Raw genomic sequence first — 18,395 nt, forward strand, 5'->3', positions numbered from 1 at the left:
GGCGTGCGAGACCAGTAGGTCGTAGGTTCCAAGCTAATGCGGGCTTTATGGTGATATATAGGCTTGGAGCGTTAGTTGTAGTACAACTCGTGAGCCGTATGATCACTTACTGGATCGATATGTTCAACATGTCAAGCGGGATGCCGTTCTAGTCAAGAGTAGTATCGTATAATTGCATATGGAACCGATACTGTTAACAATTGGAGTATGTCCAATCACATGTGAAGAATGCTAAACCAATAGCGAACCAAGGACCAATAGTGCGTCAAAGTCTACTAATAGAACGCGTCAAATATGCTATGTATATTAGACATGTGCATTCTTAGCATTCCTTAAAATTTCTCAAAGTAGTTTATTTAATAAGGATAGGTGCATGCATTTTTCATAGTAACGATAAGATAAAAACCCGGCTTCATATGAAGGAGTTTATCTCATGCTAGATGAGGCCACAAACCCACCAAATGAAGACCTTCGGTTGTTGCCGAACAAGAGGTTAATGCCACTAGACTATCCTAGTACCCTAGAAGACATTAAAATAGGGTCACGCCAAACGAAGATGAAGAGCCAATGTAGCTGCATTCATTAAACATGAAAGCAAAAGGGCCAAAAAGCTCGACGCTCGAAGAGTTAAAATTCCTCTTCCTAAGCTCCAAAGGGAGAGCTAGGAATCCTTCAATCCGAGCCCAAGGAAGGGTGTCTAGAAGTCGAGAAGGAAGTCTAGCTCAAGAGACCCAAAAACGCGCCAAGAATAAATCCTAAGTGTGCCTCAGTTGTCTAGGGTTTCATAGTACAGAAGAAGACCAGTGAAAATCATGATCGAAGAGAGAGAGAGGATAGTGAAGCACTAAAAACCTCTTCCATGAGCCTTCAACAGGTTTCAAAATCTACTAGGGGTGAAAATCTTCTCGCGAACAGAGACTAACTCCAAGTGGCCCAAGCTTCGTCCGTCGATGGTAGGATACATAGCACCATAAAGCAAATGCAGTGTAGCAAAAGAAGAGGCTTGAAACCAAAAAATTTCGGCAGAATAAGACCCAAAGAAAATCAAAGAGAGAGAATTGAAGGGGAGGGATCCCAGTGACGTGGTCTCTCCACTTGCTTCCCAAGACTCAAGGAACAAGAGGGGAGCGATGGGTATTGTTAGAAATGTTACAATAAGCAATAACACCCCGGCATGTCCAAACTGTCAAAATGGCGCCACCCTATGTACGCGGTACCAGGCCCTAGTGTCCAGTACGCGAAGGCACCCGCGAAAAAATCTCAACGCCGAAAAGCTTCGGGTTTGGGGGGGTTCAGCGGACTCTGTACGGTACAAAGCCCGGGGGGTGGCTGTACCGGTACAACATCAACTGTGTAGCCAGTACAAACCACGAGACTGAGTGTACCTCTGGTATCAAGTTCTCTTTCATGATTAGTTCTCCGGGAGTTCGGTGTCCAAACTTCTCCATAAATTTTTTTTCGTGGGGTTTTGCGTGCAGAGGCTTTAGAACCGCAAATGCTCGGGGTACACTAAGACCATTTGGTCGAATCAAACAATGTCAACGGATTCTATCCAGGGAAAGTCAGTGGCAAAGAGGCTCAGGACGACTGTCCAACACATCGAACATCTTAATTTGCAAAGGTCCGTGTTGTGTTTAACCGAGGCGACTTCGCGCTACTGCTCGGTAGTGCGGCCCTTCCACTTCCCATGCAGCTTATCCTAAAAAAATAAAAAGAAGAATGTGCTCATGCTGCTTGTTACTTATCATCCGTAATATATATTTAAACTCTCTGTTTCCACCTTTGGAGAGGAGTTATCAGAGTTTTATTGTTTTGGGTACGGGTGTCATTGTTCATTCTTATGCGCCCCTTTACACATCATCATTTCGTGTTCACGGTTACTGCAAATGCCCAGTGAGGACCTGAATAGATGTAATATTACCTAATATCTTATTGCTATGACACACAAGTTACAATTTTTTATTGATCTAATCCATTTATTCACTACAATATCTTGACGTCACCCAGGTGTGGCGAAATATACTTTACGCAGTTCTGTATTTCGCCGTAGTGATTTGTGGGCTTGCATAATAATTTGAGGAGGAGTTTTTGAGTAAATGGCGTTGATGGCTTTTCTGCAAGAATTATGCGCAGATGAAAGGCATTCTTTTTCTGGGGCTGCGAGAGTTAAGGGCTGCTTTCTCTTGCGCAACTTTATCCCGAGAGCACTGGTTCTTGATGGAAGTTGTATTTTCAATATTTAGGATCTTATTGTTTTTGATCTTATTGTAAATTCAAGCGATTTTAGACCGGAGCAACTTGAATGTTAGATACAGTTTTTAGTTTTTTGTTTAGTTTCCAATGTTGTACATTTGTCTTTTTATTTGGAGTTCTTTAGGTTAGAATTCTGGAGCCTCGTGGGAGGGGGGCGATGGTTTTCAGAAATCCTTTCTTTTCTTTTTTTTTCTTTTTTTTTTTTTTTGGGCGACAGGCTCCTTTTCCTGTTTTGGGCCACCGCGAGGCCCACAAGTCCGCTCACAGTCGCAAGCAAGAGGGCCGTTTTTTTGGGCCGAATTATTCGCGAATCCCGTTTTATTCGCGAATAATTATTTTTGCTCAAAAAACCGCGAATTATTCCGAATTTTTGACAAAAATTCGAAAACGGGTGTTTAATTCGGCATTTCAAAAATTCGCGAATAATTCGCGAATAATTCGCGAATTAACTAACTATGCCCCCAATTTCCCCCCCCAGGTGACATAGACGAGGAGTTGGATTTTGAGCTCGACGAGAGGACGATCTAGCTAGTCTGGTATAGCGATCGCCACCCTGGTTGTATTTCTTCCCCCGCCTTTAGTAGTGATTTAAATAATGGTTCAGTTAGCTGATCTTTATAATTGTTTGAATATTGGTGATCTGGTTTGGTAGATCTGTGGATGTTTTCGTTATTTATGCATGTGAACTGAGGTTTGTGGGTTTGGATGTTGATTTTATGGATATCGAATTTTCTTGTATTTACATATCGTGGTTTTCTACCCCTCGAGGTAGCTGGTTTTCAAAACAGAGTTTCCATGTGGGAAACAGTTTTAAAAAGATTTTCGAATGGTTTTCATGATGAATGAATTAGAGTTTAAATATAAAAACTTCCGTGTGGGGAGCACTTTTAAATAGGATGATTGTTGTACTGTGCATCTCATCATCCAGCGCCTAAGGAGTGCTTAGAGACATGCATCATTTCTAAGGATTGTTAGCTGTATGAAAATGCATATCATGAATTGATTGTTGATTGGTAAATATAGGTTGTGGTTGTGATCCTGTTGTATCCGTTGGTACGCCGTGCAAATACAAAGGAGACTCTGCCCGAGTGGAGAGAGGAACTTTGTATTTGTGGCGGGTCTGTACGTCACGTGGGCCAGGTTGGATACAAAAAAAAAAAGGCACGTTTTCCGCAACTCTGAGTTTTCAAGATGGTAATGGCTTTTAAAATCGGCCCCGGGGCGTGACATTTCTATTATCTTAATTTGATAAGTTTTTTTATACTGCACTATATTGAATGCAGTAAATTATTGACATAGAATTTTCACTAAATTAATCGGTAGCTTCGTTACTATAAATTGATATTGAATAAATTGTTTGTTGCTATTTTAGTTGTTTTGCTATAATGGATAAAAGTTGGATGATCAAACCTAGAAATAGTGATGCATATAAAAATGAAGTCTCACAATTTGTAGAATTTATATTTTGTAATGTATCCTATAATGGCAAAATAATGTTCCCCTATGTACGCTGTGTTAATTGTTCATTACAGAAATTTGAGGATGCGAAGATACACTTAATATGTGATGGCTTACTAAGGGAATATATAAGATGGGTTTGCCATGGAGGGGAGCCTTTATCTTTTATTTCCCTAATTAAAATTGCCACCTCTTCTTCAACTTCTCAATCTTTGCATGTACAATATGTTTTACATATGCAAGAGTGCATCCCTATTACCCAAAAGTTTAGAAGATCAGATGACATATATAGACTTTTACATGATGCCATTGGCTTAGCCGGTGAACCAACTAATGAAATAGATATACCAATTAAAGAATTTGGCGGAAGGGCGGACCCAGAACAATCTACAGTAGAACCTCGCATAGAACAATCTAGTCAAGAGACTAATGGAAATCATGATTTTCATAAACTACTAAAAGATGCAAATGAAGAATTATATCTAGAATGCAAGACATTTTAAAAACTATCTTTTATACTCCGTTTGTTCCACTTGAAATGCCTAAATGGTTGGTCAGGAAAGTCATTTAGTATGTTATTAGAGATATTGGCTTATGCATTTCCTGAAAGTACTTCATTACCCCGTTCTTTATATGAAGCAAAAAAATAAAATTATTAAGACCTTAGGTCTAAGTTATGAGAAGATTCATTGTTGTCCAAATGATTGCATATTATTTCGAGATGATAAAGTAAATTAGGATGTTTGTGGTGTTTGTGGGTCCTCTCGTTGGAAAATACTAGTATGGNAATTAGAAAAGTCTGAGTATATAGCATAAACAAAAACTGTTGTCTCATCGAAAAGGTTTTGTTATATTATTCTTGAAGTTGTTACTACTTGTTGTCGCCAAATACTCATTTTGGGATAATAATAATGAAAAGCCCCCCTCACTTTTAGCCCGTCTCAATTAGCCCCTGCATAAAAAATGACATCAATTACCCCTCAATACTTCGCCATTATCTCAAATAGGTCTGGGAATGTGGGATAATCATTGCATTCAACTATAAAACTTTGTAAAAACAAGGTTTTAGATGAAGTTACTTATAGATAATGCAATTTATTTATATAAATTGAATAAAATTTCTCAATAAAATATTAATTTAATAATATAGATCTCTATTTTATCTAAATTTTTATCTTTTTTTTTTACTTGCGGCTTAAATAAATATTGAGATATGGAACAATGTAATATGCCAACTCCTTGTAGTGAAGTTTTACAATGTAATTTGTTACATTTCCAAATTTTTTATTCTATTTGAGATGGTGACAAAATGCAGGGTGGTAATTGATGCAATTTTTAATGCAAGGGGGTAGTTAAGATAGGGGTTAAAGTGCAAGGGTGGCTTTTATAATTTAGGACACTTTGTTTGAACAAATTTTTTTGAAGGTCATAAAAGTTCTTTTCAACACATCTCCTTTTCAAATTTCAACACCATGCCAAGCATGCATTAAGCAAGCATTCTCATTTATTTTCATCGGCGAGATAATTCATTTCTCTATTTAAAAAGATGGTTAGTGCAATTTTACTTTCACACATATCTTCACATCTTTTTCATCTATTATTTTTTGAGTTTTTCTTGTTACTCTTAACTGAATGTTTAGGGGTCCCATTTTTTATTTTGGTTAACATTCTTGTCAGATTTTTATTTTATTCTGTTATTTTAGTTCCTGGTAGTACACAAGAACTATAGTAGTATCTACGAATGCAAATATTCCTTTATTTTCTTCTTTGATGAGATTATTTTGATTAATCTTCAAAAAATAGATGATATACTATCGATGTCTTACATGTGTGTAGTGGTTCACACTTCCACTAATGCTATCTTTCTTTGTTGCTTTGTATCAAAAGGAACTTGTCCCTCATCTTAGGCTGTCGTGCAAGCCCATATTGATGTGAATTATGAAACATTTACCTCTTCTTTACTTTGGTTCTACTAATCTTTTGCCATTTTTTGAGGTACTGAAGGATGATAACTGACAATTTTTTCTTCTTTTGATTACAGTGCGAGTTGTGTCTGGTTGGACCAATGAGATAACCTGGTGGTTTGATACTTCTTTCCCTTGTTTGCTTGCGAGGAATATAATATCAGACAAAGGACACTAAAGTTCTTCACCAAAATTCAATGAGTTGAGAAAGATATCAGTAAGTTACAATGGCACTTTTTATCATACATCATATTGACATATCCTTTTTCTATTGATCATATAATAGAATTTTCCTGTTGTTTTATTCTCAAACATGGATCGCCTAATCATTGCCACAGCTAGCAGCATGGCATGGCACAGCACCAAGGGCATGCCAATGTCGACACCCCTCTTCGTGCCAATGGCACTCTATTGGCACACTGGCATGCTTTGGCATGAATTTTTCTAATCAAGATTTCATGAAAAATTAGCTTTTAAGAGTGTTTTAATATCTTTAACTGACTGTAAAAATTGCTCTAGTATTTTATCTCACACAATTTAGTAAAAATAGAGCCATAAATTTCTTAATAACCAAAGAAAATCATTTTATATGCATTATGAAAGTATATGCATGAATACAAGTAAAAAAAATTATATAAAACCAGTACCAAGGGTAAACTCACTGGATCTAAAATGATTAAAGAACTTTTTTATTGTATTTTTCAATAAAAGTTGCTCTCATTATGTAATGGAACTCACTTATTGCTCCAAATATTGGTAGATTTATAAGATTTACACATTGCAAGTATGGAAAAACTTTTGTATAAGTTTTTTACCTCAAAAAACTCACGAACCTCCAGGACTTTAAAAAAAGGAGCGTATTTTATATCGGCATGACCCTGTGCCAAGTGCCAGCATGGCCTTGGCACTATATAGCACGGGAGGCACAAGTAATCCTTACTTTCAAAGTTCCTAACGTTGTTAATGTGGTATTTCATTTGTGTGTAGTCAACTAGCTTTGAAGCCACAGCAGTACCTTTGCGAGGTCCCTTTGAAGATGTCATCTAAAATTGCACAGATCCCTCTTGTTAGTGGCCACCCTGAGGTGTACGAACCATGTGATGACTCATTTGCTTTGGTCGATGCACTTCTAGCAGATCGGTCAAGCCTTCTGGAGCACCAACCAAGGTTGTGCATGGAAATCGGTTGTGGGAGCGGCTATGTAATTACATCTCTAGCCCTTATGCTCAGCCCGTTAGGCTCTCAGGTGCATTTCTTTGCGACCGACATCAATCTGCATGCCGCTGAAGCGACTCGCGCAACACTCGAGGCACACGACGTGCATTCCGAGATAGTGGCTGCTGATATTGCGTCAGGCCTTCAGAGGCGACTTGCGGGTATGGTAGATGTGGTGGTTGTGAACCCTCCTTACGTGCCGACACCAGAGGAAGAAGTCGGTTGTGAAGGAATAACTGCTTCCTGGGCTGGAGGAGAGGACGGGCGGAAGGTGATTGATAAGATCCTTCCAGTTGCTGACAAGCTGTTGTCGGACAAGGGTTGGCTCTACATGGTCGCCCTCACTGCCAACAACCCTTCAGATATTTGCCTCGTGATGAGAGAGAAAGGTTATGCTTCTCGTATCATTTTGCAGCGGTCGACAGAAGAGGAGAGCCTCCATGTTATCAAGTTTTGGCGAGAGAGTGTTGCTGATGTGAACGGGAGACAGAGTGTTGCCTCAGGGGGTACTGGGTCTTGGTTCTCACAGTTGCCTTTCATGTCTTCTCTCTGGCAAAGGAATGAAAGTAGCCGCACTTGATTTTCGAAAATGGCAAAATGGTAGCTACTTCAACTTGCAACATCGGCATTGATGGGTTAACCCTTTGGCTTCGTTTCGTCTCTCAGGCAACTAATGCAGGACTCATTCCTCTATTTTGTTCATCAGCTTTTTGCATAATGCCCAAAATGAAAAGAAGGGAAGCATTTCTAGATGGCGCAGTAAAATGCACCGGGAAAGGTTGATGTTGATAGAACTTGCAATTTAAATCAGCACCAATCCTCTTGAGTTTAATTATTATGTCATGTAGAAGGGTATGCATTTTTGTCTTCATTTAAGGATGTATATAAAATCTGAAATATCTTAGGGGATTATTGCTCTTGGCTTTGTAATTCTTTGCATGATTGGAGATTTTTTTCGCATGCTTTGACTTTCTTGTTTTGGTACAAAAAAAATGTGGAATACGCTCCTTTTTTTGTCGCAATTCATGATGGAATCAAAGTTTCAATTATCATCTCTTCTAGCACAGGCTAATCATGACTATTTTAATGGCCGATGTGGCACGTTTTTAAGTTCAACGGTGTAGAAATATTCATATTAGATGAAAATTTAACAGAAAATTCTAATTAACATCATCCGCTGCCACTAAACACATTTTTTCGTGTGACTTGGCCGCAAAAATATTGTCTCACTTCGAAATAATTATTATCGGATAATCGTTCCGATCCGGGTTCCCGGAAGTGTCCAATTCGACATCGGAACCCACCGTCGCTTACCCGTCGTTTATATGTCACGCCCCGGATTACACGTTCCCCGGGCACGCCGACAAATCCGCCGTACACAAAATTTTTTTTCCTGTATACGAAGCGTAGCTGTATCTGTAAATCATACAATACTACAACAAGTAGTATAGAGCTGCTAGGAAATAAACAAGTAATAACAAAAGCAAGTTCCATATAGATACAAAGCATCCAGGTACAAAGATACTCGCCCTAGCGAGTTACAACATCTGTATGCACATGAACTTCAAAATAAAAGTACAACTACCTACAGCAGGTGATCTCTATCTCGGCGACTCGTCGGGTAGGGCTCTAGCTCGCAACACTCTTGCCACCATCTGTCTCAGAAGATGTAGCAGCCGGAACCGAAGGTTCTGCAAAAGAAGGGTAACAACTGGGCGTGAGAACTATTGTAAAAATAAGTAGTCCTCAGTGGGTACCGCCCTCAGTATCGTCGGTCCACCTACCAAGTCTACAATAGTGTCACGCCCCGGGACCGACAGAGGCCCTCCCGGTAACGTTCCCAGACCCGCCATACGTCAACACATATAATGCGTCTAAAACAACAGCGAAAAATAACACCAAAGAAATCTATAACTAGAGATATCAGAGCAAGTATACATCTACCATTTACAACAAGGTAAAAGAAATATACTGAAACAATAAGAGTGAAATATAAGGTTATACAATAACATCTCCAAAAAGGTACACAAAAGGGTGGTCTCTAATATATCTTTAATACACTGGTACAGCTCTCAACCTCTCCAAAATAAAAACATCGAGAGGTAGACCACCTATCAACTCGTCACTCTCCGAAGAGCTAGCTCGAAGCCACGCCCTTCCCTCGGTCCCTAGCCTCTCCCGGCGTGGAAGGCTCTGAAAGAAAACATAAAACAGAGGGCGTGAGAACTATAATTTATAGTTCCCAGTGGGCAATTACTGACCTTAGCTCAATGCACCACTAGGCCCCAAGGCTCCGTTTGGATCGGGAATTAGTAGGAACTAGTTATACCGGGGATAGGTACAAGTATGAGTTTTTGTAGGAATAAGGGTATTTTTTTGTTTGGATGAAATTGTGAGTATAAGCTAGAACTAGAAAAATTATGTTTGGATGGTTTTTGGGAATAAGAGGAATAGTTGGTAGTTATAAATAGAAAATAATAATATTATCCCTATAATTGAATTTTAAACTTATAATTTTAAATTTTAAAATTAGACATTAAATTTTAAATATTAAACTTTAAAAATATTAATTTTAAATATCAATTTTTAAATTTTAGAAAGCCCCAAATGTAAATTTCAGAAGATAATAAAATAACAAATTTAAATTTAAGACTTTAATAAAATTTAAAATTTGGAAAAGCTAAAAATATCAAATTTAAAAATTTAAAATTTAAAATATCAACCCATTTAAAATTTAACTTTAATAAAATTTAAATTTGAAAACTTAAAATATCAAATTTAAAATTTAAAAATTTTAAATATCAAATTTAAAAATGTTTATAAATTGTAAATTTATTAATTATAATTATAATTTAATAAATGTAAAAATCTCTCTCTCTCCGCTCCCCGCGCGCAGCCCGCAGGCTCTCTCCTACCTCTCGTCCCAGTCTCTCCTTCCAATGGGTTGGAAGCATAGCTTGGAACAAGCTTGTTCCAACCCCTAACGGGATTGTACTGGTACAACCGTTTATGGGTGGGAACAGCTTTGTTCCACCAATTTTTTTTTTGTTTGGGTATGAAGGGGGGATATCCCCTTATCCGCGCCATTTATACCGACGAGCCAAACGGAGTGCAAAAGAATAGGGTAAGTCAAAAAGAGCAATATAATGAATGAATTGCATTTAAGAAAGCATAATTAAAATGTTAAGATACTAGCGTTGTGTCAATTAAGATGCACATTTATTTCATTATGAACCAGATATGTCTCTACATGATCAAAGTAACATTCATGATTTGGCTTTATGAAATATGAAGGTCCATGCTTTATCATAGGCAAACAATGTATATATGAATGCAATAAGCAACATCTCCTAGCATACTACATGTATGTATGTATACTCAAGTGTCCAAAACTATGCTAGAAGCAAGTCCAAATAATCCAACTACTATTCTCTATCTAGTAGTGATTATAATAAACTCAACACCGTGTCGATTTTCATTTCCAATTAAGGACCTACCAAAGGTAGTCCAGCTTGTGCCGCCCAAGTGCCTGTGGTAGCCCAACATTCCTACTCTTGGAATGTGTCTGTCCCACTCGACCCCGTAGGCTTCTCAATACCGCACGAGCGAACATAGGTCGCGTAGGCTAACTCCGGAGTGCCGGCTTGTAGGGAGCGACCCTCACAAGCACGTGCGAATGAGCACAAATGGCAAGCAAGCATAGTCCAGGTCTCAAGTATCCAATCCTCATGTCTCTAACATGGTATCGTCACTAGCATCCCGAAGATCTAGTTTAAGTCACAATGTGAAGTTCCAACATTCATTACGCCTAGTGCCCCTTGATGACACTTAGACAATTTAATGTTCAACATAATCCAAATCCCTCAATGGCCCTAACCACTAGGTTCACGCATGTTCTGAGCTCAATGCCGCTTGATGACATTAGCTCTCTAATTCACATAACATTCTAGTTCGATGCCTCTTTATATCATTATAGTTATCTTTCATGTCTCAAATAAACCTAGGTTTAAATACATGAATCAAAGCTTACTTTCATTATAAGGAACATGGCCCAACATAAGAATGCTAAATAATCAAACATAAGCTTCATATGCAACTCTCTACTACATAGAAGTCCAAAATTGCACTATATGTAATATAGGCATTTTAAGCATTCTAAAATTCACAATAAATACATATAACAAGAATATGCATGCTTTTTCATTTTACAACACTTAAAGCATCAACAATGAGATTTTCTCATTGTGTGGCTAGGTCAAACCCACCGAACCGTCGCGTAGTCCCTCGTTTCGCCGAACGGAGTTGTCCACGACTCTCAAAATACCCTAAAAGTAATGAGCGAAGAGATACACAAGCATTACGAGCAACCCTAGACTGAAACATTAACAACCAAGGAAAAAAGGGCTAAAACTCACCTAAGGAGTAGAAAATCTTTCCCAAGCTCTAAAAGAAAGCTAAATCCCTTTCAATCCAACCAAATGGAAGGTTCTAATCCAATTAATCAAGCTCCAAAAGCCCTAGATTCAAAATGCCCAAAATAAACCCTAAGTCTCCATTCTAGGATTTCATCTCAAAAATTCTAATAAAACAAGGATCAAAAGGAGAAAACAAGTTTCTAACCTTTCAAGAAGCTCCGAACTAGGCTCCAAATCAACCAAGGTTGGAGATCTCCTTTCCAATGAGCCCCTCTCCAAGATCCAAGCTTCCAACAAGGGTGAAAAATGCTCTATGAAGCAAAAGAGAGCAAAAAAAACACCTAAATCCAAGCAAAAAGGAGATAAAATCCAAGGAGGGAGAAGAGAGGAAGTCCCTACCTTCTTCTCCTGTGTTCTCAGCTCAGGGAGAGCTCCAAGGGGCGTGGGTGCTGATATAAGGGTGCAACAATCGCGAAAACCTCCCTACAGTTCAAACTGCTCAGATTCTACCACTGCGTACCGGTACACGGGCTCACGTACCGGTACACATCCTACGAAATAGCCAAACCTGAGCCTCGGGTTGGCTGAGAAGCTGCCAAGGTCGATGGTTGTACCGGTACAGCCATCACCCTGTACCGGTACACTGCCCTTTGAAGGCAACCCGAGAGCTAACCGAAAATTCGATTTTTCGAATTTTGGTGCTAGGCTTCAAACCTCAATCCTCGAAACTCGAACCACGGGTCGGAACACTGTTTACGACCTTCCACAAAGTGTGGAAAAGCTCGGAACACAACTAATCACTCGAACCTCGCAATTTGCAAAGGTCCAGTGCGTTACAAATAGGAAGCAAGGATAGTAGGAAAAGCCGGAAGAAATCTACAGCTAAATATCATTGTACTATCATGCTCTACACTAACCAATTGTAGCAAATATCAATCCTGACCCAATCTCACTGGAGACTGTAAGCATGCCCGTCCCTGGGACTATGAACACACCCGTCCCGTCCGGTTGCGACTGTACAGCTACCTCCACCCTAAGCAATCAGTGGAGAGAAAGTCGAACCTGCACGAACGACACCAACGCAAAAGCACAGCGCCAGTCTCCGGAGTGACATTCGTGGGAGCTACCCAACTGAGTGTGCAAGCGTATTTCTGTCGAGCTTAATTCGGCTCTCACAAGCTAAAGTCAAATAACAAGGTCCAACTGGTCTAACAACCAACAAGTCACGTGCCCCGGCACAATCTAATGCCAAAACGGTAATCTAGATCCACCGCCAACCCCGACGGCCCCTACTAATCCGCAACAGTCCGAACGCTACTGTAAAAATACACTCGGCATCCCAGCACGAGCGTAACGGAAATCTAAACTATGTTGGATATCCACCACGCTGAAACTGCAACGTGACAACAATACAACGGCTCCTAAAGCTAAATCTGGTAGTTTAGACATATGACAGGTTATAATCGCAGTTTTCTCCTAAGTCAAATCCCAGTCCAACATGTGCTAATAGAGATAGTCAATAACAAGACTCCAATTCAGATTTTATTAGTAACTATGCTAAATCAATGAATCGAGCAAATGTGATATACAAAACACTACTACACACACATGCCGATATATATATATATATATATATACACTTAGACGATAAACTGACAATTAACCCACCTCAAACGCTACTCTCAATTCGACGCGACGTCGAGAACGGCGGAATCACACCCTCGCCCAGCCTCCTCGCGATGTTACAACAACGAACGTAAGCTCGAACGGCACCGCAACGCGACGTCGGCGAAAAACCAACTCCACCCGAGCTCTTCCTTGCTCACGGTCGATGCTAGAGAGAGAGAGAGGAGAAGAAACCAGCAAAACACTCTCTCTCAGTTCTCCTCCACCTGTATATAGCAAGGGGAGAGAGGGTGACACGTACGAGGCATGGAAAGACCAAAATGCCCTCTACCTACCCTAGTGTACTAATACACGAGTAGTTGTGCCGGTACAAATGGCAACCTGAGAGCAGCCTGCGCGAGAACATGCGCAGTGTACCAGTACACCTCTGATGTTGTACTGGTACAGTAAGATGTACTGGTAAGCCATGATGGTTGTACCGGTACAGCAAGCAAAAAATCTGCTATTTGCATATTGCAGTGCTAATTCCTGCTCTCGCGTTCCCACTAAGTCTGTTTTGTGTCTATTTCGCGCCATCGCGACTCGGACTTGTCCCGACACTCTCCAGAGCTGTCGACAAGCCTCAACTACTATCCTCTAGGAATACCACATTCGAACCCTCGAAACGACATGGATGACCAGCCAACCAGGCTCTGCAACGACACAAATTATCACAAGGCACCGTCGGAATAATTCTGAATCGAAAATGCGTTCTGTCGCCGAAAAACGCACCGGAAATCAACATTTAATTACATTACACATAAAAACATCGTCAACAAAGGGTTTAATTATATTGTCAAAATCTCCGATATTACAATGCTACCTTCCAATACAAATGCATACCATCTACTAGTACAATGTGATAAAAAGAGACATGCTAGAGCATAAGATCAAATTCCATTGCATCATGAACCAAAGAATAAACAACAAGGGCATAAGTTCTTAGAATAATAATTAAGTATGCAACAAGAATTATGAACATTCAATAGCAATATATATATATATATATATATATATATATATATATATATATATATATATATAGGGTCCAACTACTATACTATTATGAGTACGATCGCCCTCGTACTCATAAGTTGTTTTCGATGATAGAGCTTCCGAATCGACGATCCACACCGTTAAACATTAATTACAGCATTTAAAACTTCTAGAAATCAAATTTTATAATTTTTCGACGTCATTTACCTTACGATCAAGAGGTCACAAATTTGACAATTTTTAACGGCCGGTATGGGATACTTTCTAGTTTAACGGTGTAAAAAAATCGGAATTTGTTGAATTTTTGATAGAAAATTCTATTCACTATATAGATAAAGATCAATAACTCCGATCTTGACTTGAAGGATCCGATCATGCTTTTTTAGGATGTCATTCGATTTTGACCGTTCATTTTATGCCCATTTGATGGACTTTATTATGATTTCGAAAATTTACGAAATTTATTTTCTAGAAGTTTCAAATACTCTAGATCATATTTAACGGAGTGGATCATCGATTTGGAAGCTCTATCATCGAAAATAACTTATGAGTATGAGGGCTCCAATGCTCATAATAGTATAGTAGCCATGGCATATATATATATATATATATATATATATATGGATGATACTAAGAGGACCATTAAGATTCATTATCTATAGATAAGGATTCCACCTCAAAATAAGAAAAGATTGATCTAAGACGTAGAAGGTTCGGCAGTAGGAGCTCCGGCATGCACGTCCTAAGTACTTAACATACAAATAATGAGAATCTCCATTAATCTTTTATTTTTATCTTAATCTTAAATGATTTAGACTTATTCAAGTCCATCATTTCAACTATTATGCTCTATTCTCAGATTAGAACAAAAGTTTCAATTTCGGGAGTTCATAACTCTCTAAAAATAGATAAAAATCTTAAAATAACTCCCTATATAAGGGTTAGGGATACTTAATTTTAACAAACGACATCTTAACGAGATGTTTATACCCTCTTGAAGCTAACCGGAATAGTTCAAAACGAAAATAGCATAAATTGATCGAAATATTAACAAACTAAGTTTAAATTTGATCAAACAATTTGCTCTATCATACATTCATGGCCAATATATTTGAACATGATTGCCATCTTAATTTAAGGATTCTAAACTCTTAAAATCAACTACAAAGGTTTAATCTTGTAGTTGATTAAAATCCTAATTTTGGAGCCTTTTATAGCATGCAATTAACTCATCAAAACCTCTTAAAAATAAAGGCAATTCATATAACTATGTATTGGCCCCTATTTCAAGTAGCAAGAACGAAAGTTAATAATCAAAATCTCATTTTGAGCTCTTAGTGTGCGTTGGTCGGGGCCCCTTTTATCCCCAAACGAAAAATTGGGGGTGGGTTTGTTAACCCCACCTTAACGGGTTTATGGATAAACCCGTTAAGGGTGGGTTAACAAACCACCCCCTAGAATTGGGGTGGGATTAACTTAATCCCACCCCAATTTAATTTTTAAATATATATTTATAATTTAATTTTGATTTATAAATTTTAAAAATTTATAATTTGTAATCTTAAATTAATATTAATATTTGAAAATTTAAATTTAAATTTAAAATTATTTTTAATTGTTTAAATTTAAATTTACATTTTATATTTGAAATTTTAAAAATGTATAATTTGCAATCTTAAAATTAATATTTATTTTAAAATTTTAAATTTTAAATTTTAAAATTCATTTTAAATTTTAAATTTTAAATTTAAATTATATTTTTAATTATTTTAATTTTAATTTAATATTTTTTATTTGAACATTTTAAATTTTTAAATTTGAGATTTAAAAATATAGATTTTAATTTTGAATTTTTTAATTTTAAAAGTTATCTATTTAAATTTAAAATTTTAAATATAAAATAAAAAAATTAAATTCAAATATAATAATTGGGACAATATCATTATTTTCTATTTATAACTACCCACTATTCTTATTATTCAACTTAATTACTCCAACCAAATATTATTTTGCTTATATCTGGACTAAACCCAATTCTCAACCAAACACAAAATTACTCTAACCCCACCTTAACCTTAAACTTAATTATATTTCTGGAATAATTAGTTCTTACTTAACCCCAAACCAAACGAAGCTCAACCCTGAAATTACAAGAAAATCTTGTAATAGGGTAAAACCCCCCAATTTTGGGCTTCAATTTGAATATAGTGCTATAAAATCTTCAAAAACTATAGCCAATCCATAAAAAATAGCTTGGGACATTCAAACAGAATAGAAAAACATGCATACAATCCAAAATAGTCATTCTTTGATATTCACAAAGTACAAATTGAAAAATCTACTTACTTTATTCTCTAACTAGAATTTCAACTTGAAAATGGGTTTCCTTCTCCAAAGGTCACCTCCTAAATCCCTTCAATTTGAAGGAAAAAAAAATTCTTCCTCTCATTGCTAAATAAAGGAGAGGAGAAATAGAGTATTGAGAGGAAGGGGAAAAGGGAAAAAAAGAAGAGAATGAGAATAGAAGAGCAGATTTTCTCTTTCTCCCATTCAAACTAGCATATTTAAGGGTGTTTTTTTATTTACTCAATATTTTTTTTGAAAAAATTATGATTGGACCAATAGTTACCAGCTAAGTTGATATGTTATATTTTTAATTATTAAATTTACCAAACTGCCCATAACAATTATTAAAATTTTGAACTAGCTCGTAGCTCAGTACTGCATTAGAAAAATTATAATAACTCTTTCATCCGATATCCATTTAGGGCTTGTTTGGTTCAAAGGTGGAATTAGAATAGATAATGAATGGAAATGAATTGGAATGGTAATTGGATTGGTCCACTCCCCCAAGACATTTGGTTCATTTGTCGATTGGAAATTAGAATGAGTTATTTCTATTCCATTGTTTGATTCATATAAACTAAAAAATTATAGGATACCATAATACTAATTTAATTCTCAAATATAATTTTATATTATTTAAAATTTATGAAAAATATAATACTATTCTCTAATGAGTTTTTCAAAAAAAATATTAAATTTATTTTAAAAACTTTTATGCAAAAAAAAATATAAAAAATACATAAATTTTTCAAAATAAAATTTATATTAATTAATGTGAAATATCAAACACTATCTAAAGTATAACAAAAGCAAACTAAACATTAATTTTTTAAAACTTGCTCTGTTGACTTGAGCCAGCCGTGTGGTCAAAAGCCCGATTCTTTTTTTTTTTATTTTTATTTTTATGAGAGGGGTGAAGTCTCTTATAAACCCAATGACAACCCTATTTCCATCCGATGTCCCTTCCCCCGTTAAGGCCCTGACGTCCAAGTCAGTCCAAACACACACACAGCCCCGTTAAGGCCCTGACGTTCTCGTCAGTCCAAATCACCAGCCGTGTGGTCAAAAGCCCGATTCTTTTTTTTTTATTTTTATTTTTATGAGAGGGGTGAAGTCTATTATAAACCCAATGACATTCCCATCCGATGTCCCTCCCCCTGTTAAGGCCCTGACATTCTCGTCAGTCCAAACACACACACTTAAGGCCCTGACGTCCTCGTCAGTCCAAACATCCGATGTCCCTCCCCCTGTTAAGGCCCTGACATTCTCGTCAGTCCAAACACACACACTTAAGGCCCTGACGTCCTCGTCAGTCCAAACACACACACAGTCCAAGATCACCAGGCGATGTGAGCCTCGTCTCGCTAGCCCGTCATCCAGACCCTAGCTCAGCCGAGACTCGCTACACATGTCCAGCTGGTGAACCGGCCCTAGCTCAGCCGAGACTCGCCACACATGTCCAGCTGGTGAACCGGCTCTGATACCAAATGTAACGACCCAGCCCACTAGCAAAATAACTCGTTGGGCCCAACCGCCGGCCCAAAATGCTTAAGCCCAATTATTATTACTAGTGTCTAAGTCTTTTATAAACCCAATGATAATTCCATTCCCATCCGATGTGGGATTATTGGGGTGTCACAGGTTTGGAGACCGAAATCAAATTAAAGGCTGATGGGCCATTCCTATTACAGTCCGAAATAGGAATTCCAAACCTATTCCTGCAAACTAAACAAAATTAATCGGATTTGATTAAACCGATTCCCATTCCATATCTAAAATGGATAAATCAAACAAGCTCTTAAGGTGATGAGAAAATTTTCACTTTTAAAAATACTTATATATTTCAATTGATAAAGCATTTCTTACACTAGTAATCACCTAAAATCTTTTTATTTCCCAATCCACCGTATCAACTATTAACATATCAATATTATTATTATTATTAAAATACTTAATTTTGAACTCAATTTCTCTTCTTTCTTCTTTGTTTCTTTTTACAGCAGTCCTTTTAGTGGACGACTCTGTATTAATGCCAGAGAAAAATAAATTTTGAGAAGATATACACCCTAAATTATACCATTAC

At 37.4% G+C, this 18,395-nt stretch overlaps 1 protein-coding gene across 2 annotated transcripts in view; it reads left to right on the forward strand.

Annotated features, from left to right (window-relative positions):
- The window catches only part of LOC109724895 (hemK methyltransferase family member 2), a 33,177-nt gene continuing 20,535 nt past the window's right edge, over positions 5,754-18,395 (forward strand). The window contains exons 1-2 of one of the 2 annotated variants that reach the window (XM_020253874.1): positions 5,754-5,892; positions 6,663-7,850. In XM_020253874.1, the coding sequence (XP_020109463.1) occupies positions 6,712-7,470 (759 nt within the window). In that variant the 5' untranslated portion in view covers positions 5,754-5,892; positions 6,663-6,711 and the 3' untranslated portion in view covers positions 7,471-7,850. Of the gene's footprint in view, positions 5,893-6,662; positions 7,851-18,395 lie in introns of those variants that run through there. The other variant, XR_002220103.1, reaches the window with a different exon arrangement.

The sequence above is a fragment of the Ananas comosus genome, linkage group 19, assembly GCF_001540865.1.
Source record: "Ananas comosus cultivar F153 linkage group 19, ASM154086v1, whole genome shotgun sequence".
NCBI lineage: Eukaryota > Viridiplantae > Streptophyta > Magnoliopsida > Poales > Bromeliaceae > Ananas > Ananas comosus.